The sequence below is a fragment of the Xyrauchen texanus genome, chromosome 41 (genome assembly GCF_025860055.1).
Source record: "Xyrauchen texanus isolate HMW12.3.18 chromosome 41, RBS_HiC_50CHRs, whole genome shotgun sequence".
NCBI classification, from domain to species: Eukaryota; Metazoa; Chordata; class Actinopteri; order Cypriniformes; family Catostomidae; genus Xyrauchen; species Xyrauchen texanus.
Window position 1 is genome coordinate 1,724,730 of NC_068316.1, and position 26,007 is coordinate 1,750,736.

The 26,007-nt window shown below is 38.1% G+C and overlaps 2 protein-coding genes across 2 annotated transcripts; both read left to right on the forward strand.

Moving 5' to 3' along the window:
- On the forward strand, positions 1-24,853 carry ttc21a (tetratricopeptide repeat domain 21A). The gene is made up of 23 exons (XM_052114211.1): positions 1-27; positions 134-263; positions 3,898-4,008; positions 4,115-4,281; positions 4,363-4,485; positions 4,564-4,721; positions 4,849-4,933; positions 15,904-16,113; positions 16,299-16,537; positions 16,678-16,750; positions 16,833-16,940; positions 18,628-18,769; positions 18,864-18,964; positions 19,209-19,394; positions 19,491-19,601; positions 19,689-19,770; positions 19,852-20,002; positions 20,346-20,507; positions 20,587-20,785; positions 23,308-23,532; positions 23,674-23,794; positions 23,890-23,957; positions 24,245-24,853. Exons 1-23 carry the CDS (start codon positions 1-3, stop codon positions 24,320-24,322), a joined length of 3,057 nt encoding a protein of 1,018 aa, XP_051970171.1. The 3' UTR covers positions 24,323-24,853.
- On the forward strand, positions 10,253-13,226 carry LOC127634621 (tetratricopeptide repeat protein 21B-like). Its single transcript, XM_052114243.1, has 4 exons — positions 10,253-10,472; positions 10,759-10,953; positions 12,668-12,803; positions 12,923-13,226. The coding sequence occupies exons 1-4, from the start codon at positions 10,356-10,358 to the stop codon at positions 13,132-13,134; spliced, it is 660 nt and encodes a 219-aa protein (XP_051970203.1). The 5' UTR covers positions 10,253-10,355; the 3' UTR covers positions 13,135-13,226.
- Positions 24,854-26,007: the final 1,154 nt, after the last annotated feature.

A 26,007-nucleotide genomic window follows, 5' to 3' on the forward strand; every position in this document is an offset into this window, starting at 1 on the left:
ATGGCTGAGCACGATCCAACGTGTCTGGTAAGTTGGTGAAATGTTGATTTTGTTTGTTTGATCGTTTTGTTATATTGGTAATATCAATTTAAACGGCGGATATATAATGACAGTTATTTGTTTTATCCCACAGCCGTTTATTATATATTTTATGAGGGAGAAATACTTCAGACAAGCCATAGGTACAGCGGCGACGGGTTTAAAACGATACAACAATGACCCAGTGCTTCGGTTCTTCAAAGCTTTTGGAACTTTAATGGAAGGTATGTTCATATTTATACCTATGAAGAATAAACAAATACTGTGATGTAATAATGGCGATAATGCGAGTAATATGGTGATGACGTGCTCGTGACGTCGTGATGATGATATAAATAATTACTTACAAAATATTTTTACGTTTTTTGTTTTATATATATATATAAATAAAAAATATATATATATATATATATATATTATTTGTATTTACAAAGGATATCTTTTATTGGACAAAGGACTGTTGTTGGTTATTTTATAATTTTATTTTAATTCATGAATGAAGCCAGCAGTGGCATAGCCAAGGGTGGGACAGGGCCACCCAGAATATATATATATATATATATATATATTATTATTTTTTTACTCAAAATATATTTATAAAATAGTTTAAAAATGCATACATTAAGTGTGAAAGAACTGTTTGAATGTGTCACCTTTCTGTTGCTAAGGACATTTTGGAGAAAAAACATTTGGCCCATCCATTTTTATTGAGGCCCACCCAAAATTAATTTTCTGGCTACGCCCTTGGAAGCGAGGCTTGTAACATTAGTGACGATAACACCAGTGAAGATATTGCCAATAGCATAACTAAACAAACATCAATAATCAGACTTAAATCACTGAACCATTGAACTACTTTTTCCTCCAATAATTTTTTTACACGAACATTAAACAATGCAACACCAATAACGTATTTAAATGGACTATTTATAAAAAATAAATAAATAAAAAAGTTCAAATTCAAATTAGGCCTAATAACATTTTCAACAATTGGAAAATCACTATATATATATATATATATATATTTATTTCCCCAATGATGTCATAGCCACCTTTTCACTCATAACAGTGTAAAAGCGCCCTCTGTCTGCTTGCATGAATGTAACACATCATAAGAAAGTGTTTCCCCGCTGCTTAAATACTCCTTAGATCACATCATTTATATGTATAAATGTTTTCCTACTGAATTGACTAAATATTAAATGAAAGAAATGACAAAAAAATACAGAGTAATCACTTCAGTATCAAAATACTTTTGAATGTAACTATATTCTGATTACCAACTATATAAATTGTTACTGTAGTGGAATACAGTTACTTATATTTTAGTTTTTAAATACGTAATCCTCTTCTCAACACTGATTACATTACACATAACAACAGAAAGTAAAGATAAATCATTAAAATCACTTTTTGCACATTTTAGCAGTTTTTTCATTCCTCTGAACTTTGACCTTGGAAACTTTTTGTATTTTCAAAGTTTTTAAAATTGATAACAACAATTATGTGAAATCAAAGGACAAACATTTGTTTCAAATTATTTCAATTATGACTATTAAATTACTATATTATTATTATTATTACTATAAAAAATAAAACAAAATGCACACTTGTTAGGCCTTGCACTAAGGCATGGCCTGAGAAAACAAAACGAGTAAAAAATAAACACGTAAATAACTGTACATTTCATAGAAGTGCTGTACTAGATGAAGGGGACAAGGGTTTTTTCAGGCAGTTGACACATTTAAATATATCTTAAAAATAAAATGTGTAAAACAATATCGAGTTAAACCATTTAATTTAATTTTATAAAAGGTTAGATTATCCTCCAACTCGCCGACGGGTCCAAAAGGGGCGCTATGTTGCGAAAAAAGCTTACGCTTAAAATGCTCCAGTCTTCGAATACATAAGTCAGGCATACGTGGTGTCGTTTGAAAGCTTAGAATCTAAAATTTTCAAAGCTACCCATTACCTCTGCATTTATGTTACATAAAATAACAAAATAAGGCCTTAAAACATCTGCATCGCAAATAAGCGCCACCTGGTGGTTATGTGGTAGAAAGTTAATATGAATATAAAATAGCCAAGTCATATATCAAATGAAAGCTCTCATTCTAAGGAACACGGCTGTACAGTTTTGTTGCCCTAATACCACAGTGTGAAAAAAAGGAAAGTGAAACAATGTTTCTGATAGACATCAATACAAATGTCTCTTTTATGCTCTGATAACTGCTACTGTAAGCCCTTCTATACATTGCAAAAAATTATTTTCAAGACAAGTATTTTTGTCTTGTTTTCCTGTAAAATTATAAAAAAAAATTCTTAAAACATGATTTATTTACATGTCAATAAAAATGGGATAAGATATTAAGTCTTGTTTTAAGATAAATCTGACAAAATTTTGTGAACTTTAGACTAAAAACAACAAACAAAATCTGCCAATGGGGTAAGCAAAATAAACTTGTTTTCTCTTTAAATTAAGTTTGTTTTTCTTACTCCATTGGCAAACAGTTTTTTCTTGTTTTAAGCATAAATCTCACTAAATTGATTTGATTTCTCTAAAAACTAGACTTAATATCATGCCAGTTTGCTCGTCATGTAAATAAATCACGTTTTAAGAATGTTTAGATATTTTTACTGGAAAACAAGACAAAAATACTTCATTTTTTGCAGTGTATCAACTAACTTCTAAAAATGAGCCATTGTTTACTTATCATTGTTATTGATTATGAAATATGCTATTTGTTATACCACTGCAAAGGGGAGGATCTGAGCTTTCTAATGACACCTAGATTGAGCTTGTAGTCCACTCAGAGGCCGAGATATTCAATGAAATAATGAGGGTGTTGCTTGAACTGAACATTAGACTGAATGTCTATGTTAGAGCGCCCCCTACAGTTCACATCTGTGAGGGGTATAATGTGTTAGAGCGCCCCCTACAGTTCACATCTGTGAGGGGTATAATGTGTTAGAGCGCCCCCTGCAGTTCACATCTGTGAGGTGTAAAATGTGTTAGAGCGCCCCCTACAGTTCACATCTGTGAGGTGTAAAATGTGTTAGAGCGCCCCCTACAGTTCACATCTGTGAGGTGTAAAATGTGTTAGAGCGCCCCCTACAGTTCACATCTGTGAGGGGTATAATGTGTTAGAGCCCCCTACAGTTCACATCTGTGAGGGGTAAAATGTGTTAGAGCCCCCTACAGTTCACATCTGTGAGGGGTAAAATGTGTTAGAGCCCCCTACAGTTCACATCTGTGAGGGGTATAATGTGTTAGAGCGCCCCTACAGTTCACATCTGTGAGGGGTATAATGTGTTAGAGCTCCCTACAGTTCACATCTGTGAGGGGTAAAATGTGTTAGAGCCCCCTACAGTTCACATCTGTGAGGGGTAAAATGTGTTAGAGCCCCCTACAGTTCACATCTGTGAGGGGTAAAATGTGTTAGAGCGCCCCCTACAGTTCACATCTGTGTATTGTGAGGGAATGTGATGGAGGAAATATATTTTTTTAGTAAAAAGAACCAGAATTATATGCTTGCAAAGTTAGGACAAATGTGTATATATATATATATATATATATATTGCTCATAAGATTGTAAACACATACTATAATATTTATAAATAATTTCAGTCTTTTTTTTTATTTGTGGATTTTCTGAAAAATGAGACCAGTGTTTGGCAAAATGTAAATATGAGCTTGAAGAGGTTATGGAAAGATGCCTTTTTAAATGGGGTTTCCCGACTATATTAAATTTTTTTCATGACTGAAAAGTCAAGGGACATGTTTATCAACATATTTTGATTATTACCCTGATGATGATGATGATGATGATGATGATGACTCATATTCTTACATTGCAGGTCACACACAGGAGGCCCTGAGAGAGCTCATCCAGTTGAAAGATGTTCCTCATCTCTCGCTCTGTTCAACTATTGCTCTCATTTACGCTCACAGACGATGTGAAAGTATCGGTAACTCAGACACTCGTGTTCTGCACATACACTGAACTGAATGAGCGATGAACGAAACATGGATTCAGAAATGTTCTGTATGTCTTTGTTTCTTTTCTCACTTGAGATCGAGAGGCTGTAGATGAGCTGACCTCTGACCTGAAGCTGTTGGGGTCATCAGCAGGTGACGGAGCGTTTTATTATGCCGCGCTGCTGTACTGGATTCTGAACCGGAACCTGAAAGCCAAAACATGCATCAGTAAAATGCTGAAGCTGTGTAATGCATCACCACAGGTTTGTCAAGTTAAGTGATCGGTAGACTTGCATTGTGGCACATCGATGTAGTTATGGATCCTTTATTTTCTTTATAAACAGGGGCTTATTCTTAAAGGCTGGATTCTGCTGACCTCTGAAACCGAAGAGAACAGACCTCAGGCCATACGATGTTTTGACAGCGGTGTTCAGGACTCCGGAAATGTTTTTGGACTCATGGGAAAGGTACGTCTTATTATTATATTAGCCATCTTTAATACTAACATACAACACACGGGGACCGAATGTTTCTTTGACGTGTAGATTGAGTTCTTCATGGCCAATCAGAATGAGGCGTGCGCTCTTGACATAGCCAATCGGATCATAGTTTGTCATCCAGACTTCACGCCAGCGCACACGATGAAGATGAAGGCGTTCTTGTCTCTGCGTGACTGGGAGCAAACGGAAGAGGTCGCCCTGAGGTCCGTTTCAACAGAGTTTTAACCTTGAGGATAATATTTACCTATAATGGCTGTTTTTGTTTTTCCTGTGCTTTAATTTGAACGGTTGCTCTTGATCTCATTCAATGATTTTATTTGAAATGTGCAGAATTTTGGAGAGAGATGAACATGATCTGAAAGCTCTGCAAATGATGACCGTCATTGCTGTGGCTAAAGATGGAAATATGGGACTGGTAACTGAAAATAAAGTTGACAATATTTAAAGACTTAAGGACAGAATGGAAAAAACAGCTATATGTCTACAACTGGTTTAAGTGTCATTCATTTAAGGATTATTTTTATTTTTTTTGTAAAATGAATATTCCGGGTTCAATACAAATTAAGCTCAATCGTCAGCATTTGTGGCATAATGTTGATTTGCACAAAAAAATATGTGCATTTTTTTTTAACAAGCTCACCACACTGTGGACTAATTGAAAAAATTGGTCTCATTTGTCAATGAACTCCCCCAAATAAAAAAAGACTCCAATTATTCATAAATAATATTGTATGTTACCATTTTACCCCTCACAGATGTGAACTGTAGGGGGCGCTCTAACACATTTTACCCCTCATAGATGTGAACTGTAGGGGGTGCTCTAACACATTATACCCCTCACAGATGTGAACTGTAGGGGGCGCTCTAACACATTATACCCCTCACAGATGTGAACTGTAGGGGGCTCTAACACATTATACCCCTCACAGATGTGAACTGTAGGGGGCTCTAACACATTATACCCCTCACAGATGTGAACTGTAGGGGGCTCTAACACATTATACCCCTCACAGATGTGAACTGTAGGGAGCTCTAACACATTTTACCCCTCACAGATGTGAACTGTAGGGGCGCTCTAACACATTATACCCCTCACAGATGTGAACTGTAGGGGCGCTCTAACACATTATACCCCTCACAGATGTGAACTGTAGGGGGCTCTAACACATTATACCCCTCACAGATGTGAACTGTAGGGGGCTCTAACACATTTACCCCTCACAGATGTGAACTGTAGGGGGCTCTAACACATTTTACCCCTCACAGATGTGAACTGTAGGGGGCTCTAACACATTATACCCCTCACAGATGTGAACTGTAGGTGGAGCTCTAACACATTATACCCCTCACAGATGTGAACTGTAGGTGGAGCTCTAACACATTTTACCCCTCACAGATGTGAACTGTAGGGGGCGCTCTAACATATTTTACCCCTCACAGATGTGAACTGTAGAGGGCGCTCTAACACATTATACCCCTCACAGATGTGAACTGTAGGGAGCTCTAACACATTTTACCCCTCACAGATGTGAACTGTAGAGGGCTCTAACACATTATACCCCTCACAGATGTGAACTGTAGGTGGAGCTCTAACACATTTTACCCCTCACAGATGTGAACTGTAGGGGAGCTCTAAAACATTTTACCCCTCACAGATGTGAACTGTAGGGGGCTCTAACACATTTTACCCCTCACAGATGTGAACTGTAGGGGGCGTTCTAACACATTATACCCCTCACAGATGTGAACTGTAGGTGGAGCTCTAACACATTTTACCCCTCACAGATGTGAACTGTAGGGGGCGCTCTAACACATTATACCCCTCACAGATGTGAACTGTAGGGGGCGCTCTAACACATTTTACCCCTCACAGATGTGCTCAGTCCATAGACATTCAGTCTAATGTTCAGTTCAAGCAACACCGTCATTATTTCATTGAATATCTCGGCCTCTGAGTGAACTACAAGCTCAATCTAGGTGTCATTAAACAGCTGAGATCCTCCGCTTTGTGATGATATTGATATGATATTGGATTATTCAGCCAAGCAAATTTACAGCCGAGTAAACAATGGCAAATTTTTTAAGACAAATCCCTAAGGTAAAAGCAGATATAACGTTTTTGGCAACTTGGGGCTTACAGCTACAGTTATCGGAGCATAAACCAGATATTCGAATTTGATGACTTAGAGAAACCACAAAGAGAATGGACAATCAAATTCCTGAGAGTGAGAGCTTTCATTTGATATATGACTTGTCCATTTCTGTGCTATTTGAAGGACTTATCTTTCATTTAAATATTTCTACCCTCGTTACCTCTAGGGGGCGCTCATTTTCAACTTGAATATTTTTAGGCCTTATATTGTTGTTTTAAGTGACATAAATGCAGAAGTGATGTTATCTCTGAAAAGGTCAGATTCTAAGCTTTCAAATGATGTCTCATATGCTTGACCTACGTGTACGAAAACTGTTTTTGCGATATAGCGATCCCCCTTTGGTCTGGCGGGGGTCCATAGAGTTTAAGGGGTTAAAAAATACAGGTTACAGTTAGACACTTAAAATGGAAGTGAATGGGCCCATTTTTAGAGGGTTTAAATGTATAAAAGCCATCAAGATTATTAAATCATGATTTTTAAGGTCGTCATCATGGTGACAAAGTTGTACATTTGGATATAACTTAATACAGATGCAGTTAGTAAGTGATTTAATTTTATGATTTTAGTTTATATCTTGTGTCTATAATTTTGAAACACTGAGTATTTTAACATTTACAGATTAAACCCCATTCGAAAAAAGTTCGAGTCGCAATTAATTTTTGCTGTAATCCACATTATACCACAAATGCTGTCGCTTGATCTGAACTTGTGTTGAACCCGGAATATTCCTTTATGTTAGTTTAATGTATGTTATGAACATTCTGTATTTCAGGTAAAAGAGCGACTTCAGGCTTTAATGAAGGCAGTTGAACTCTCTGAACCCGATCATCCAAACCTCCATGTGGAGATTACTGCACCGATCAGCCGACTGGTGAGAATTATTGTTATATTTAAAGATCTTTCCACAAAATCAGTGTTTTCCATTCCAAAAATGTGATTTTTGAAGTTAATTTCTGTATGATTTTAAACGTTCTATCAGACAAATAATGTTTTTAAGTGTTAACACTGGGATATCTTAAGCTAAATTAGATTTTTTTTTTACGTCTATATGTGGGGATGTAGCTATGCCCCCTAAATAAGTTAGGTCATGACACTACGAGGCATTTATTTGAAAGAGAATTTATTGCTGATATAGTAGAACAAAAAAGTGATCAAAGAGGAGACACTTACTTGTATTTGTACAGTTCAGATCCTGAGAGAATCATGATGTCATTATGTCAAGTTTTATTATTAATTGAATTGTAAAAAAATCATTAAAAAGGGGGAGTTATGATGGTAAAAGACACATTAGGTCATTAGAGTATATAGAGAGAATAAATGCTAGCTTTTATTTCCATTTGTTTTTTTCAAAAATACCTAAAGATAAACACAGGGCTGTGAACAGACAGGCATTCTCATACTGAAAGAAAAAACACAGAAAAGTTATTGAATTTTTGTTGACATGTTAAGAAAATTGCCTATTTTCAGACATGCAAAAGTTTGCATCAGCTATTCATTCTTAAAGGGACAGTTCACCCAAAAATGTAAATTCAGTCATTGTTTACTCACCCCTGTGTTGTTTTAACTCTATATGACTTTCTTTCTCGTTCTGAACACAAAGGGACAAATTGTGAATAATGTTCTGCTCAGTGATGTCATACAATGGCAGTTTATGGTGACCACCTCTTCAAGCTTCAAAAGAACACAGAAGTATCATTCAGGAGTCTAATTAATTATTCATGAGACATGATTTTATTGAACGGAGTACTCGGAAATCAAACAGAAACACAGAGGAGCTACAGGACGCCACAGTCACACAGTGTCATAACCTGACGGCAAACAACACGAGCTATAAGGGATATTTTCTATGTTAATCCAAGTTTTCATCCTAACCATCAGTGACGAGTGACAGTACATTCTATCGATCTTTTTTTTTATTTTTGGCATCGCGCGGGTAACTCCATACACTGCGAACTAGCACCAGATTAAAAATGAAAAAAATAAATACAAATAAAATAAGGCTGGGCATAGAAATGCATCAATTCTTTGACTACAAACTCTTCAGACATGTTTAGTAAGTTCTGTTCTCTGTTTTGTGTTCTGTTGTGACTATCGCTGTTTTTAGATAAACAAAACAAGTTTTCTCTTGAACGCCCCCAATGTCGTGAGGGGGCTGCGTGAACTGTTGCTCTCGTGTCCTATCATAAACACACACACGAGATTAACGGTCAGTGAATATTTACACTAAATAATACATTATATTTCAGTTTCTCATCAAATCTTATCGTATATTTCATAACAATCATGAGTCTCATGAATAATTAATTAGACTTCTGAATTATACTTTTGTGTTCTTTTGAAGCTTGAAGAGGTGGTCACCATAAACTGCCATTGTATGACATCACAGAGCACAACATTATTCACAATTTCTCCCTTTGTGTTCAGAAAAATAAAGAAAGTCATGTAGAGTTACAACAACACAGGGGTGAGTAAACAATGACTGAATTTACATTTTTGGGTGAAGTAATACTTTAAAGTCATTGTTTACACGTATGTTAATGAGGGACACAAAAGGCACCTCTGAATGTCCCAGAATGTAATCCTATGTTCTTGTCCCTCCTTATAAGTAATATTACAGTTTATATATATATATATATATATATATATATATATATATATATATATATATTTCCTAAATTGTTATTAGTATTTCTTTGTCATTAAATGTGAAGGGTGTGATTTAAGTGCCACTAGAATCACCAAAAATGATTTCCTGTTTAAAAAAAACATTTGTTTTCCATTGGTTTTCCAAACACATAGTCCCGCCCCAAACTCACGCCATTGGTTGAGCCAGAAGTTAACATGTCTGGCCAATAGAAAGCACTTTGTTTGCATTCTTCAGGAAGTCAAATTACCAATGCATTACTTGTAGTTAACTTTAAACGTTAAACTGAGATAGAAGTATTTTATACACACTTCAGCTGTAATATGCCAATATTGACCAGGCTTGTTTATCAACACCTTTGCACTGAACGCAGGGATCATTCTGCCCTCACTCGGGGTGTTTGTGTCCCTCAGTGTCTGTTTCCATGTCACTTATTGCCCTTGAGATGTTGTGGATTGGTGTTTTGTTTCTCAGCACATGATTAATCTGTCCTGTCTGAGTCTATAGCAGAGAGAGTGCTGTAATCATTTCAGGCACGACACTTTTTACTGTATGTTTTATTTCTCCAGTGTGGACACAACGCCGAGATTGTGCAGATGTTGACTGTGTTTGTACGGCGGGTTTCCTCGCGTGCACCAGCGGCCTGTGATGTCATCTGTGAACTTGGTTACCTGCTGAATCTCCAAAACAAGTATAAAGATGCCCATCAGTCCTTCGCAACAGCCCTGAAAACAGACCCCAAATACACACCAGCTTTAGTAGGTACTGAATATACACATGTAAACGAAACGGCCAAGAACAAACCCGGGTCATATTTCACCCCAAAATCAAGGAATCACGATTATCACACACCCGCCCCCTAATCAGGCTAATTAGCCCCTGAGAGGGATAAAGGTATAAATGATGAAGGCCTGGTAAAAAGTGTCCAAGTCAGTTTAATTGTGATCTGTCATATAACAAATGTAACTGTTTGTTTAAATAAAATCAACCCCTTTGAAGAAAGCAGAAGAAACGCTTTTATGAGCATAGTGACATGTTAAATGTTCTTCTCACTCATAGGTATGATCAGATGTCTACTGATGTGCGGTCAGCTTGAGGAAGCAGCTCAGCAGCTTGAGTTCTTCTGTGAAGTGCAGGAGTCTCTGGGAAATACTGCGGTACAATGCTGAACAATCCCAGATTCCCCCAAACACCAGCTTTGATTACAGTGTTTTTGTGCCCTCTGTAATTCCTTAACTATAATGTGTGCAGCCCGTTTTAATGTTCACAACTGTATTTAGAGTTGTGTATCAGCCAAAGAACTGTTATATAAAAGCCTGGAGATGTGAGTGCGTGAGTGTGTGTGTGTGTGCGTGTGTGTGTGTATTCTGATTATTTGCCAGTTGTGTTTGAATCTGTACACTTGCAGGGTAACTGTAATGTCAAGTGTGTTTCATTGGACAGGAAGTGTGTCTGCTGAAGGTCGTGTTATCCAGGAAGCGGAGAGCAGGAGGGCAGACAGAGATACAGCTGCTTAAAGAAGCCACTGAACTCCATTTCTTGACTCTGCGCGGCTTGAATTATGGAGTAGAATACCTGCAGAATCTGAACCTTAATTTCCTCCTGCAAATCGTGTGTTTACACATGGAGTCAAATCAGGTATTTTATCCTTAAAATCGATTTGAATCAATTCAAATAATCAAACAGGAACACCTCAAGAAAGGAAGTCCAGGTAACATTTCACCCCCAAAGACAAAAAGTAAAAAAAGCAGTTAGGTTTTACATAAAGAAAATAAAGCCTGTTTTTAGGACCATTTAGATGATTTTTAAGACAATTAAGCCCATTGGACCCTCACATTCTATAGAAATAACTGGGATTATTTCTGGGCGATTCTTTCGGGAACATGTCAAGAAAATGCCATGGTTATATTTACCCAAGAATTGTTTATATATATATATATATATATATATATATATATATATATATATATATATATATATATATATATATGTGTATGTAGTGCATGTGTGTGTGAGTGCGTGTTTGTGTGTGTGTGTGTGTATGTACTTATGTGCTGTGCTGTGAGTGTGTGTGTGTGTGTGTTTGTGTATGTACTTATGTGCTGTGCTGTGAGTGAGTGAGTGTGTGTGTGTGTGTGTGTGTGTGTGTGTGTGTGTGTGTGTGTGTGTGTGTGTGTGTGTGTGTGTATGTGCTGTGGTGCAGTGTGTGTGTGAGTGCGTGTGTGTGTGTGTGTGTGTGTGTGTATGTGCTGTGAGTTTGTGTGTGTGTGTGTGTGTGTGTGTGTGTATGTACTTAGGTGCTGTGTGTGTGTGTGTGTGTGTGTGTTTATCACTTTGTGGGTACCAAATGTCCCCATAAGGATAGTAAAACCCAAAATTTTTGACCTTGTGGGGACATTTTGTCGGTCAGCTTATAAATCATACTAAATTATGTTTTTTGAAAATGTAAAAATGCAGAAAGTTTTCTGTGAGGGTTAGGTTTAGGGGTAGGGTTAGGTTTAGGGGATAGAATATAAAGTTTGTACAGTATAAAAACCATTATGTCTATGGAAAGTCCCCATAAAACATGGAAACACAACTGTGTGTATATGTGTGTGTGTGTGTGTGTGTGTGTGTGTGTGTGTGTGTGTATGTACTTATGTGCTGTGAGTGAGTGAGTGTGTGTGTGTGAAATTATGAGTATTCTTGCAATAAAAATGTTTCAACAATTTTATGATGAGGCTTCTCATAAAAGACTGGATGTCTTTGGGCAGAGTTGGGGGTCCCCTGCCTTTCAGATCTGTATAGTCCGATTGATAATTTCCCCCCAAGTATTTGCTGCCATCTAGTGGAATGATCTAAGACTAGAAGTATTGTGATAGAGCCAACAGGGCCTTTATTACAAGCTTTTTAAACAAGATTTTTCAAGCTGCATTGGTGCATCCCTTGCCTTTCAGATCTGTATATTGTGACAGAAGGTGAAACAGAAAAGGTGTTTTGTCTAGTGTTCACGGACACAAACGATTTAAGACCAAAAGTAGAGAGATAGAACAAACAGAGCCTTTGAAATTGAGGCTTCAAGCTTTTGAAATTGAACATAAAAAGGGTCAATTTGACCCTTAAGGACAAAGTAGGGACTTTTATTATTTTTTTAGCTTTGTGTATAAATACATATTAGAAAACTTAAAGTTAAGTTGATGTAATGAACTTCAGTGTCAAAAATGTAAAAAGGTCAAACTGACCCATAAGACCTAGGAAGGGTTCAGTTTCTTCAGCGACCTACAATGATTGACTGCACCATGAAAACGTAACAAAAGGTGACTATAAAGCACATTATCATTGAATGTATTTATTTATTTTTTATCTTTCACAGGACATTCCCCTCGCTCCTGGACAGACTCCACTATTTTGGCTGAAACACTCAAACATGATTTTAGAGTCAGTCATCAAAGCTGTTCCTGGTCTGTCAGTGGGCTGTTATTATATGGCCTACATCAAATTCCTTCTAGGTAAAATATACAGTAGAAACAGACCTGCATTCATTGCGATATCAACTTGAGTGTATAATAGACCTTTCTGTGAAACTGCGTGATTGGCCATCTGTAATGATCCCCGAATGCCTCCTCAGGTGATCACAGAACAGCACAACACCTGCTGATCGTGTGCATGCAGAAAGAGCCGATCATGCCAGAGATGCATCTACTGCAGGCACGACTGCACCTGCACGCTGGAGAACACCGCAGATGTTTGAGCTGTCTGGAATCTGGTGTCAGCATTAACTTTGAAGTAAACAACCGTACTCTCAGTCAAGTACATTTTGTTACGTCGAGATTCTCCTAAGTGTGTGCTGAAGTTCAGAATGTGTCGAGTGACAAGAAAAAGTATGTGAACCCTTTGGAATTAGCTGGTTTTCGTCATTAATTGGTCATATCAATATAAACAAACACAATGTGCTAAAGCTAACAACACACAAACAATTATAATCTTTCATGTCTTTATTGAACACATCCCAATAAACATTCACAGTGATGTGGGGAAAAGTAAGTGAACCCTTGGATTTAATAACTGGTCGATAATCGTTTGGCAGCAATAACCTCAATCAAGCCTTTCCGGTAGATGCGGATTAAACCTGCACAACGTTCAGAAGGATTTCTGGATCATTCTTCCTTACAGAACTGCTTCAGCTCAGACATATTCTTATGATATCTGGTGTGAACGGCTCTCCTGAGGTCATTCCACAGCACCTCAATTGGGTTAAGAGACTCCAAAAGGTGGATTTTATTTTTTTAAAGTCATTCTGTAGTGGATTTATTCGATGTTTAGGGTCGTTGTCCTGCTGCATCACCCGACTTCTACTGAGCTTCAGCTGGCACACTGCCACCCTGATATTATCCTGTAGGATATCTTGATAAATTTGGGATTTAATTTTACCCTTGAAGATGGCAAGTGGTCCAGGCCCCAAAACATGATGCTCCCTCCACTGTACTTCACCGTTGGGATGATGTTTTCATGTTGGTATGCGGTGCCCTTTATATGCCATACATAGTGCTGCATGTTCCTCCCAAACAATCCAACCTTAGTTTCATCAAGTCCACAAAACATTTTCCCAGTAGTGTTGTGGAGTGTCAAGGGGTCTTTGGTAAACTTCAGGTGTGCAGAAATGTTTTTGTTGGAAAGCAGCGGCTTCCTTCATGATGTCCTGCCATGAACACACACCTGTTTAATGATTCCTGTATAGTAGACTCATGAACAGAGATGTTAACCAGTTCAATGATTTCTTCAAGTCTTTATCTGTCACTCTAGGGTACTTTTGTACCTCATTGAGCATTCTGCTGTATTCCCTTTGAGTCATCTTGACTGGACGGCCACTTCTAGTGCGAGTACCTATAGTACTAAATCATAATTTATAGAAGATTGATCTAACTGTGGTTCCAGCTTTATGCAAAGCAGAAGTACTTGATCGTAGGTCTTCTGAGATCTCGTTTGTGAGGTATGGTCCACGTCAGCAGATGCTTCTTGTGAATAGCAAACTCAAAATTTCAGAGTAGCTCTAACCCACACCTCCAATCACGTTTAATTAATTGGATGCCAGGTTTGCCAACTCCTGACTCTAGCTTTTTTTTGTTATGTTTAGCTTAGGGGTTCTCTTACTTTTTCCACAGCACTGTGCATGTTTAATGGGATGTGTTCAATAAAGACATGAACGATTATAATTCTTTGTGTGTTTTTAGCTAAAGCACATTGTGTTTGTCGATACTTGTGACTTTAATTAAGATGATATCACATTTTATCAACAAGTAATGAAGAAAACCAGCTAATTACAAAGCGTTCACATACTTTTTCTTGCCACTGTATAAGTGAAAAATTTCAACTCTGTCGGCCCGGTTGGCGGTCGGATCCCCCTTCCCCTCGGGGACAGCCGCCGTCGGGCGCACTTCCTCCGCGCCGGTGCACCGCAACCGGCTCCGGGTCGGCTTGGAAGTGTCAGGGGGCGAAGGTGGCACGTGACTCTGCGTTCTAAATCAGACACAGAGATAAGGTGGTGCGATATGTTTATTTGAATGAATAAATAAAAGGCTATTTTAATAATAAGCATCTTATGTGTGTCTTATTCTGTAACCACCAGCAATCTAGTTTAAGTAGCTGCAATCAGTGCTGAAATGATGCTGCATCTTAAGTATTTAAATTAAGTCATTGTCATTCCTTTTCATGCAAACGTGCATAATGTTAATTAGCCTTATTTTAGATTGCACTTCGTTCACAAAATTTGCCTGGTGCAATTTACATCAATGGACTTTACAACCTAGCATAAAGGCTATCCAGATGTGCGTTGTCAAGTGCACTTTCGGTATGTTTAAGAGATGATTCACATGTCTGGATCACAGTGATGCTGTACAGTCCGGGAAAAAACAGCATTGCTGACATGACAGTTATATAAGGGGCTCTTACATGATGATCCAAAATGCTATGAAACCTACAAACTTTGACCTCTGAGGTATCGGTATGGCTTCCATGAAGGCTGCACGATTGATTCAATTAAGAATGTAATTGCAATATGTCCAACACGATGATTGATAGGTCCCGGTTTCTTTCTCTCCCGTAACGTGCAAAACATAGCTGAACGTCAAACCATACTTTCCTTACAAGCTCTGTGGGTGTGTAAGAGAAAAGTGCCGAAAGTCAACATTTGTATATGACAAATTTACGGTTATGTTCCTCACAGAGCTGGTAATGTGGCATACCGGGCATTTTTCCGGCGGGACGACACATTTTGTGTCCAATCAGGGGCGGACTGGGGATCGGGAGGACCAAGGCTGGTGGGTTGGCCGCAGAATGTGCCGAATGGGCCGCGATAAACTAAAATGAGCCGCCGCATTATGCAGAACGGACCACAAAACGGCACTGCAATATGCAACCCACCCCCACCCCGCTCAACATGTTTTGGGCCAGTTGCCATGTAAAATTCCAGGCCTATTTCTCTTCCCAGTCCAGCCCTGGTTCTTTGTGACATTTTGATTCATCATATGACCAATTTAATGCTAAACTGAAGCTAAATTCTCACAATTGTTAATCAGTGACTTACATACATCTGCAATGTGTCTTTGACAGGTGCGAGATGGACTCCAGTTCAATCTGCTCAAAGCTCGTGCTCTGATGAGGTCTGGAGATCTGAAGAGCGCCATCCAGTGCCTGAGCATTGCCATGAACATGCCAGGGGTCCGAAGGCCCTTAGAGGGGCCACAGTGTTCAGTCTCCACTGGTGAGCGAGTGTCTGTGTTCCTGGAGCTCGCAGAGGCCCGGAGACTCAACGGAGAACAGGTAGAGTGAGCTGTCTTTCCCAAGATCCCTCTGTAGGGCGTTTACGTAAACATGTTTCTTCAAACTATTAAATAGTATATATACTATTCAACAACACACTGGTCCTCTTTATATATACTAGTTGAAGTATACAGTATATCATAACTGTCATGAATTGTGTTGAATGTGTTTTTCTCTTTCAAAAGCATGAAGCTTCTAAAGTTCTCCAAGACGCCATTCTGAGCTTTAAAGGAACTCCTGAGGAATCACGCGTCATGCTGGCGAATGTGGATCTGGCTTTAGTGAGGGATGATGTGGACACTGCCATAGTCATTCTGCAAAACATCCTGCCTAATGAATCGACATACATACAAGCCCGAGAGAAAATGGCTCACATTTACTTGGAGAGAAGAAGCAATAAGAAACTATATGTTGCATGTTACAGGTGAGAATTTCTGTCAATCTTTACATGAGATGTTTCCCTCTGAAACAGTCAAAAATGTCTTTAAACTGTCAATACACATTCTTTAAATGTTTGTTTGTGATGTGCAATTATTAAAGTTTAATATTAACTAATTCTTTCAGAGAAATAAATGAGCGGGTACCTGGACCTTATACTAGTATCTTACTGGCTGATGCCTTTATGAAGATAAACCAGGTATATATTTCATAATTTAGTTTCCATGTAGCTTTTCAGTACCAAACCTGTCACAAGGTTTTAAAAACTCTTGTTCATAAAGCCAGAGGAAGCCGTCAAGATTTACCAAGAAGCAGAGATGTCTACCAAAGACACCACATTAGCCAAGAAAATCGGCCACGCTTTAGTGAAAGCCCATGAATATGACAAGGCAAGTGCTTTCTATATGCATACAGTTAAATATACCACTTAAAGTTTGATTAATTGAATTTTGTTTAAGATTACTCAATTCAGTTTTTTTGAGCGAGGTCAATAGTGACCCAAGATTTGTAATGGTGTCACAATATATATTTGCGCTTTTTGAAAAATGGGTATTAAATTCACATAGAAATGTCTACTTTATTATGCAGATTTTCTGCACAACAAGGGTTAACAGTATCCCATATAAGCGTTTACACAGACATTAAAGGGGTCATTACATATTTTCTTTATTATTATATATATAATTGTATTATCTTCCAAGAGGTCCACTTATAATGCTAGTATAAGATCATTCAGACAGTCATAATTTAGTCACAACTAATCATTTTACACCCTGTCTCTGGCCCTCTGTCTGAAACACTCCGTTTTAAGCTGTCTGGCCCTTTAAGACTTCACTGTAAACGCCCACTGTTGTGATTGGCTAACATCGTGCAGCCCTTCCAATCCAGCCATATTTGAAACTCATTCTGAAGAAAATTATCAATCTTCCACACAACATTATAAAACTATAATTTAAGGGTTTGCTCATAACGTACACCCAACACATTTCATCTGACTGCATTAAACTGTTCGCACAACAGTCATGACATTTTAAACATTCGTGAATGGATTTGGTTACTTATGGTTTTTCGTCCAATAGGCCATTTTAAACTGCCCCATCTTTCAATAACAGTTCCTTTGCCAAGCTTGAAACATATTGTGACTGTTTCACAAGAAATCCACACTGATATGAGCTGGAAATGCACACAATCCACACTGAAATCTTCTGAATAGGTAAACGTTACACAGTCCACGCTGATGTTGGGTGCTTTAGTGACATCTCCGAGTTCCCAGTTTGTTTACACACAGATCGGCATGTGTTTCTCCCATTCAGAAATTTGTGCTTGTACTGCTCTTAAAATGTGGCGCACATCACCAGCGTTTTGCGGAAATGCATCAATACGATCAAAGACGTCCATGTTTACAAAAAGACCAAAAATAGCACATATGGGTGCAAAAACTCCAGGATGCCTTCAAAATAGCAAGATGGCAAACAGCAAGATCAAAAGAATGGGGGTGTCCATTTTTAGAGTTATAACTTGACATTGAGTCTTTTAAAAGCGGCGCAAGATGTAACGGTGCACGTTTATGTAGAAAAACATTTAAATCCAGTTAATCCCATGCCAGGCCCATCTTTCTCCTCTTCACCTGTGTGACTGACTGAGTGCCAGTGGGTGGGGCCAAGGGTGCAATGACCAAAATAGGCGTTGATGTCTTGCTAAAAAGGGGAAGTCTTATGTACATTTATTTGGTCCTTGTGACATCATAAGGTCCACAAATTCCAATCTAGAAGTTTGTCAAATATTGTCTTATATGTCAAAAGATTAAGGAAACTTGTATTCCTCACATCATGACCCCTTTAAACAGGCTGTTTGTTACTCAAGGTGGTGCTGTTTATTCAGTGATTGATCTGATTCACATTAGACATTGCTATTCAATGAAGAAGCAACCTGGAAGTAAACTATAGCAAGTATAACACATTTTTCAAACCTTGGCTCTCTAAAGACCCAAAGTATGTTATAATGTTTGGGCGAAACACCCATGCGTTATAGTGTGTCTCGAGTGTCCAAATCTGTAATTACACCCTCATCTTTCAGGCTGTGAGCTACTATGAAACGGCTCTGAAGGCCGATGTGCAGGACTTTGTCTTGAGTGTGGAACTGGCCGAACTTCTCCTCAAGCTTCAAAGATTTAAGAAAGCTCAGCGTGTTCTAGAGGAGGCCCTGGAACATGAACAAAGTATAGACTTACAACTAGCTGTTAAATATACATCATAGAATGTCACGAGATATAGATTTATTGCCCTATAGATTGTAATTGTTTGGTTTTGCAGCTGCTGCATTGACAATCGTGATGAATGACGTGAAGGTTTTAAGAGTGCTAGCGAGAGTGCTGCAAGCTAGGAATGAGTCCGCTCAGGCCATCGTGCAAAAGGTTTGTGAGCATTTGCTAAGTAATGTCAAAGTCTTTTTAGCAATTCAGGCTACCGGGCAGCTATATTTCTATGTAAACGTGACATACAAGAGCAGCTCCTATTTTGGCTGATGATGAAACTTCCCATAAAAGAAGGGTACTACAGACCAGAACTACCTAGAGACTTGAGGGTAGACTATTTTGTCTTGGGCTAGTAACACAACAAGTGCATAGCATCTAGTTCATGCTATTCCTCTTTTATCAGGCTCATGATCTCCAGAAGAAGATTGTTAGTTGCATTACAAACCAGTCAACAGAATCAGAGGAACAGAGGAAGTTGCTGGCGGTCATCTGCTGTGACTGCGCTCATGAGTTTCACCTTCGCAACAACCTGGAGATGGCCAAACAACTCTATACAGATGCCTTGAATTGCAGCCCAGACAATGAGGAGGTTAGTCACGTTTCCGTGAATGTGGTTATTATGCTTGTTGAACAATGCTTGGCGAGAATGTTTAAATGACACCTGCACCATTTTGTCCAAATGCAGATAATCTTACATCTTGCTCAGTTATATTTTGAGCATCAGAAACTGGACTATTGTGAAGAGCAATGTCTGAGGATACTGCAACTCCACCAAAACCACACCGATGCATCAATGGTATGAACTGCATTCCTGTTTTCCAAATGACACACTAAGCATTGAATTGCAAGAGATTCATCCACGTATGTCTGTTTGTGCCTTCAGCTGTTGGGCGATACATTGTTTTGGAAGAACCAGAGAGAAGAAGCAGTCAAGACTTATGCCAATATTTTGGAGCGATACCCAGGTGCCACAGAATATCAGTTTCTCAAGTAGTACAATCTCAGATTATTACATCAGATTCATTTTCTGCTTCCATTTATGGTAGACGACTTTCACGCCATGGCCCGGTTTCTGCATATTCTTCGCAGAGTTGGGAAACTAGATGACATCCAATCTGTTTTTGCAGCGTGTGAAAAGTTTTGTCCACTGACGGTCAGAGAGCCGGGTTTTAATTACTGCAAGGGTCTTTACTTCTGGTCAGTGTCAAACAGTCAATACCACATCATTTCTGGTACAATTATAAAGGTTCATTCTTGTAAAGTAGCACAAATGCTAGTGTTCGTGTTGGCTTTGACTTTGGACCAACAATATTGATGACTCAGAACTGTATGAATTACATAAAAGTTTAGAATTGGTGGTCATACTAAACAAAAGTGATTTGTTAGTTTAATTCTTGAGTTTGGACGTCATTTGGAAAAGATGAGCCATTGAGGGGCTAGTAGATATAACTAACTGATTCTTACTGACTTGAACTAACTGTGACATTATTCATTATAAGAGACTGAACATAACTGGCTTTTTTGGGGTTATTCATCTCAGGCATACCTACCAGGTGACTGAGGCCTTGACGCACCTGAACAAGGCCAGAGGAGATACAAAGTGGGGCGAGAGAGCTGTAGAACTGATGGTCCAGATCTGTCTGAACCCAGACAAAGAGATTTTTGGAGGAGAGGCTTTAGATAAAGGACCAAAGGACATGAGGTAAGGAGAACTTGTGAAAGTCTGGACAACATTTTTTTCTTCTTAGTATTTACCAGTTATCTCTGTGTTTACTCTCCAGTGTGAGTCACCTGAGCAGTGATTCAAAACATCAGATGGGCATTAATACAGCTCACAATCTACTGAAGATGTTCCAGCCACGATCTACAGCTGAACAGAATAAAGTCAAGCTGCTGTTTAACATCTGTCTGATCTACAGCAAAGAAACAAAACAGGTTGAGAAAGCTGTGCTGGAACTCACAGACATGCTTTCCAAGAATGTAAGACTGCTGGGGACTTTTAATGCAATTTTGTAGAGTTATTCTGGTGCAACTTAACAAAACCAACAGGATGCTTGGAAAAAAGAAGAGTAAAATTGAAAAGCAAATCCAGCAGCACTTGTGCACTTCAAAAAATGATTTTCTAGACAAGTATTTTTGTCTTGTATTCCTGTCAAATTATCTAAACTTTCTTAAAACACAATTTATTTACTTGTCAAGCAAAATGGGATAAGATATTAAGTCTTGTTTTAAGATAAATCTGCCAATGGGATAAGCAAAATAAACTTGTTTTCTCTTTAAATTAAGTTTATTTTGCTTACCCCATTGGCAGATTTTTTTTTCTTGTTTTGAGTCTAAAGTTCACTAAATTTAGTCAGATTTATCTTAAAACAAGACTTAATATCTTATCCCATTTTGCTTGACAAGTAAATAAATCGTGTTTTAAGAAAGTTTAGATAATTTGACAGGAATACAAGACAAAAATACTTGTCTAGAAAATCATTTTTTGCAGTGTGGAGTGGACTGCTGGATTTGCTTTTCAATTTGAAGTCACTTAATTTGATCAGCTAAACTTTAGTTTCCTTAACTTTCTAATGGACTTGTTTTGCTTTTTATACACTAGTTTAGACAAGGAATGGTGCAATTAACAATGGCAATATTTATTTGGATGGGTGGATGGATTAATTAATTAATTAATGGATGGATGGCTGGATGGATGGACTGAAGAATGGATGAATGGATGGATGGATGGATGGATGGACTGAAGAATGGATGAATGGATGGAAGGATGGATGAAACAATGGATAGATGGAAGGATGGGGGGATGGATGGGACAATGGATAGATGGATGAATGGTAAGGATGGAACAATGGATAGATGGAAGGATGAATGGATGGTTGGATAGGTGGATGGATGGATAGATGGATGGGTGGTGAATGGATTGGTGGGTGGGTGGGAGGATGGATGGAATAATGGTAAGATGGAAGGATGGGTGGATAGATGGATGAATGGTAAGGATGGAACAATGGATAAATGGAAGGATGAATGGATGGTTGGATAGGTGGATGGATGAATGGATGGATGGGTGGTGAATGGATTGGTGGGTGGGTGGGAGGATGGATGGAATAATGGATAGATGGAAGGATGGGTTGGATAGATGGAACAATGGATAGATAGATGAATGGTAAGGATGGAACAATGGATAGATGGATGAATGAATGGATGGTTGGATAGGTGGGTGGATGAATGAATGGATGGATGGATAGATGGATGGATGGATAGATGGATGGATGGATGGATGGATAGATGGATGGGTGGTGAATGGATTGGTGGGTGGGTGGGAGGATGGATGGAATAATGGATGGGTTGATGGAATGGATGGATGGGATGATAGATGGATGGATATATAGGTGGATGGGTGAGTGGATGGATGGATGGATGGTTAATGGATAGATAGGTAGATGGATGAATCGATGGATGGAACAATGGATAGGTGGATGAATGAATGGAATAATGGATGGGTGGATGGAATGGGTGGATGAGTGGATGGATGGAACAATGGATAGATAGATAGATAGATGGATGGAACAATGGATAGATGGATGAATGAATGGATGGATGGGTGGGTAAATGGATGGATGGATGGATTAGTGTGTGGGTGGGTGACAGGATGGATGGAATAATGGATGGGTTGATGGAATGGATGGATGGCTGGATGGACTGAAGAATGGATGGATGGATGGATGGATGGATGGTCTGAAGAATGGATGAATGGATGGATGGATGGACTGAAGAATGGATGAATGGATGGATGGATGGAAGGATGGATGAAACAATGGATAGATGGAAGGATGGGTGGATGGATGGGACAATGGATAGATGGATGAATGGTAAGGATGGAACAATGGATAGATGGAAGGATGAATGGATGGATAGATGGATGGATGGATGGATAGATGGATGGGTGGTGAATGGATTGGTGGGTGGGTGGGAGGATGGATGGAATAATGGATGGGTTGATGGAATGGATGGATGGGATGATAGATGGATGGATAGATAGGTGGATGGGTGAGTGGATGGATGGATGGATGGTTAATGGATAGATAGGTAGATGGATGAATCAATGGATGGAACAATGGATAGGTGGATGAATGAATGGAATAATGGATGGGTGGATGAGTGGATGGATGGAACAATGGATAGATAGATAGATAGATGGATGGAACAATGGATAGATGGATGAATGAATGGATGGATGGGTGGGTAAATGGATGGATGGATGGATTAGTGTGTGGGTGGGTGACAGGATGGATGGAATAATGGATGGGTTGATGGAATGGATGGATGGTTGGATGAGTTTTGTAATACTTGTTGACCATTTCACTAATTGTAAAGAAGGTTGCTAGACTGAAAGTCAGTGTGCTGGACATTTTCCATTCTTTCCGGACTATTTGTACGATAATGATAAACGAGGATTTTAACTCAACAAAGACAGTCCTCAGGTTCTTATATGTGGTCTGCAGATGATGTTGGAGGCGTCGTTGCTTGTAGCAGCTCAAGGTCTCATTCAGCTGAAGCAGATTCCCAGAGCCAGAAACTTCCTGAAACGCCTCACTAAGATGAAGTGGAACGACGCAAACGCTGATCACTTGGAGTATGCGAGCCTGCTGTTAGCTGACATGTATATAAAGATGGGAAAATACCCACAAGTGGACAAACTTCTGGACATCTGCACACGACACAACAAGGTTTGATTCTGCTGGGTGCTCTTTTTGGGGAGGAATTTGTATGATCAACCAAGCGTATTTAGACACTAGAACTAATCTTTAAACGGTGACTAGATTAATACACTTTTATCTCCATATCTCTTTCCCACTGCAATCTTACAGTCGTGTAGTAAAGCGTATGAGTATCGGGGCTTTATGATGGAGAATGAGAAGAGATACAGTGATGCTGCACTACAGTATGAACTCGCCTGGAAATACAGCAACAGAGTAGATCCTGCAATCGGTTGTAACTGTTTTTATTACTCCTGTCAAAAAATGCATGCAGATTAAATAAAATGACTTTTTAACTTCTCAACTTGTATTTGAATGTCATCACAGGATTTCGTCTTGCCTTTAATTGTCTGAAGTGCAAGAATTACACACAGGCTATCGATGTTTGTCATCAGGTTTGTCACAACTTTATTCATCACAAACTGATTTTCTTTTCATAACTATGAATGTGAGGCACACCTACAGTACTTAAACGTGTAATAAGTCAGTTCATGGTTATGTTAAGCTAGCTAATATTTTCCCTAACCAGAGGAATAACATTTGGCCCGGTTAGCACTTTGTGCACCTCTAAGTTATTTGACGTTCTTCATGATTTCTGTGATTGATTGTTTGTAGATGTTGGTTTGAAGTCATCTTTAGGATTACAGTGCAGGTTCATATCTAATGTTGTGATGTTGTTTAGGTTCTGCAGCATTATCCAGACTATCCTCAGATCCAGACTGAAGTTCTGACCCGAGCTCAGGTCTCTCTCCGACCGTGAGCTGCACCGATACCTTCCATTTTCCCTCCTAAAAGATGTTTATTGTCAATGAGCGAGACGTTGTATAGAAAGACCATATTCAAATCCAAATATGTCTTCTCAAGTAGTACAAGGTCCTGTTAGGTCCTCCCGGACGAGCCCCCACATGTTATGTTTTGATCCCTTTTTTTAGTCTAAATGTTAAGGACCAAAGTAACAAAAGTGGAGAGAGATCACAGGGACGTAACAACATAACAAAGACATGTAATCTGTTCAAGACCATTTTCTATGTTTAAAACACTGATCTGATGTCAGTGCAATTGCTGTAGTGGCACAAATATATATGTATTCAGTTATGTGACATCATTTAAAGTAAATGCTAATGTTAATGTTAAAGTTAATGTTAAGAGAACTTGGTTTGGATACATGTTAAAATAGTCTAAAAGTGCTATTTAAATGATTATATAGATTTATAGCAATGTCTCATATCCACAAATCCCAAAACCTTCAGCCAGACTGTCATTGTTTTAGTTAGAGATTGTTTATTCAAACTTACCGGCAGTATTATATACTTGTATCTGTTCTAAAAAGAAAAAACAACCAAAATAAATTCAAACCATCATACTATATAGTATATTAATGGGAATAAAATTATGAAATCCTGATGTAGTTTAACCGTATGCTATTTTATTCAGCTTAAACGGTTCTCAAATGACTTCAAAACATCAAATAAAAACATCAAATATACATTTTATATGGAGACAGAGCTACAGGTAGGTCTGCTTTTGGTTTGTCTTTTATGTTATTGTTATTGTTTGATATGTAAAGGTAAAGTGATTTCATGGTTATTTTGATACAGACACACTTGACTATGGAGAATCCAATAAACAAACTCTGAAAAGAAGAAATGATGCTCTCCATACAATTAATTTTTGTGGCAATTTAAACGTATTCATCTAGCAGATGCTTGTATCCAAACGACTTACAACTGAGGAATACAACAGAAGCGAAGTAGAAAGGATGGTGAGAGAAAGCTATTTAATATATTTATATATTTGTTAAACTGACTATAGAAATATTAATGTATTACATGTGCTGATTGCAGTTCGTCATTCATCCTGCAGGTGGCGCTGTTATTAAGTATATGATGATGAGACCACATGACAGATGTTTTACAGGGACAACCTTGTTAGTTTTTTGAATTGAAAGTTCTTGCAGTTTCAGAAATAGTAATACAAACACATGAGAGGTGAAAAGCTGAGAAATCATGTGTTTTTGATATATATTTAGTAGATTTTTTTATTGCACACTTAAACTTATGTAGGACAAGACCTGCAAAAATTATAAATAAATAAATACACACATACATATATAAATAAGTATATAAATCCATATATATTTGTGCATAAATAAATATAAAAATAATTAAATAAATGAATGCACCCTTTAATGCAAAATATTAAAATATAAAACGATTGGGGAAATGCAAAAATGTACATTTTTAATTCTATATTCCTTTATTTCTGTGTTTATTTTACATTTAATTATTGATATATTTATTTATACATTATTATGCATATTTATTTATTGATTGGTGTATTTATTTATAGTTTTTGCTGGTTTTGTCTCCATATAAACTAACCCTTTCAAGTGATTTTAATAAGAAAAATGCTGAAAATGTTACCAAATAATTTAGGCAAATTAGC

Bases quoted from the DNA above. Each gene is read 5' to 3' on its own strand.
- LOC127634621 (XM_052114243.1), top strand. From the start codon at position 10,356: ATGTTCTTCTCACTCATAGGTATGATCAGATGTCTACTGATGTGCGGT. The intron at 10,954-12,667 runs GTATTTTATCCT...TATCTTTCACAG, and splicing joins TACACATGGAGTCAAATCAG to GACATTCCCCTCGCTCCTGG. The intron at 12,804-12,922 runs GTAAAATATACA...ATGCCTCCTCAG, and splicing joins CTACATCAAATTCCTTCTAG to GTGATCACAGAACAGCACAA.
- ttc21a (XM_052114211.1), top strand. From the start codon at position 1: ATGGCTGAGCACGATCCAACGTGTCTG. The intron at 4,486-4,563 runs GTACGTCTTATT...TTTGACGTGTAG, and splicing joins TTTTTGGACTCATGGGAAAG to ATTGAGTTCTTCATGGCCAA. The intron at 23,795-23,889 runs GTTGTAACTGTT...ATGTCATCACAG, and splicing joins CAGAGTAGATCCTGCAATCG to GATTTCGTCTTGCCTTTAAT.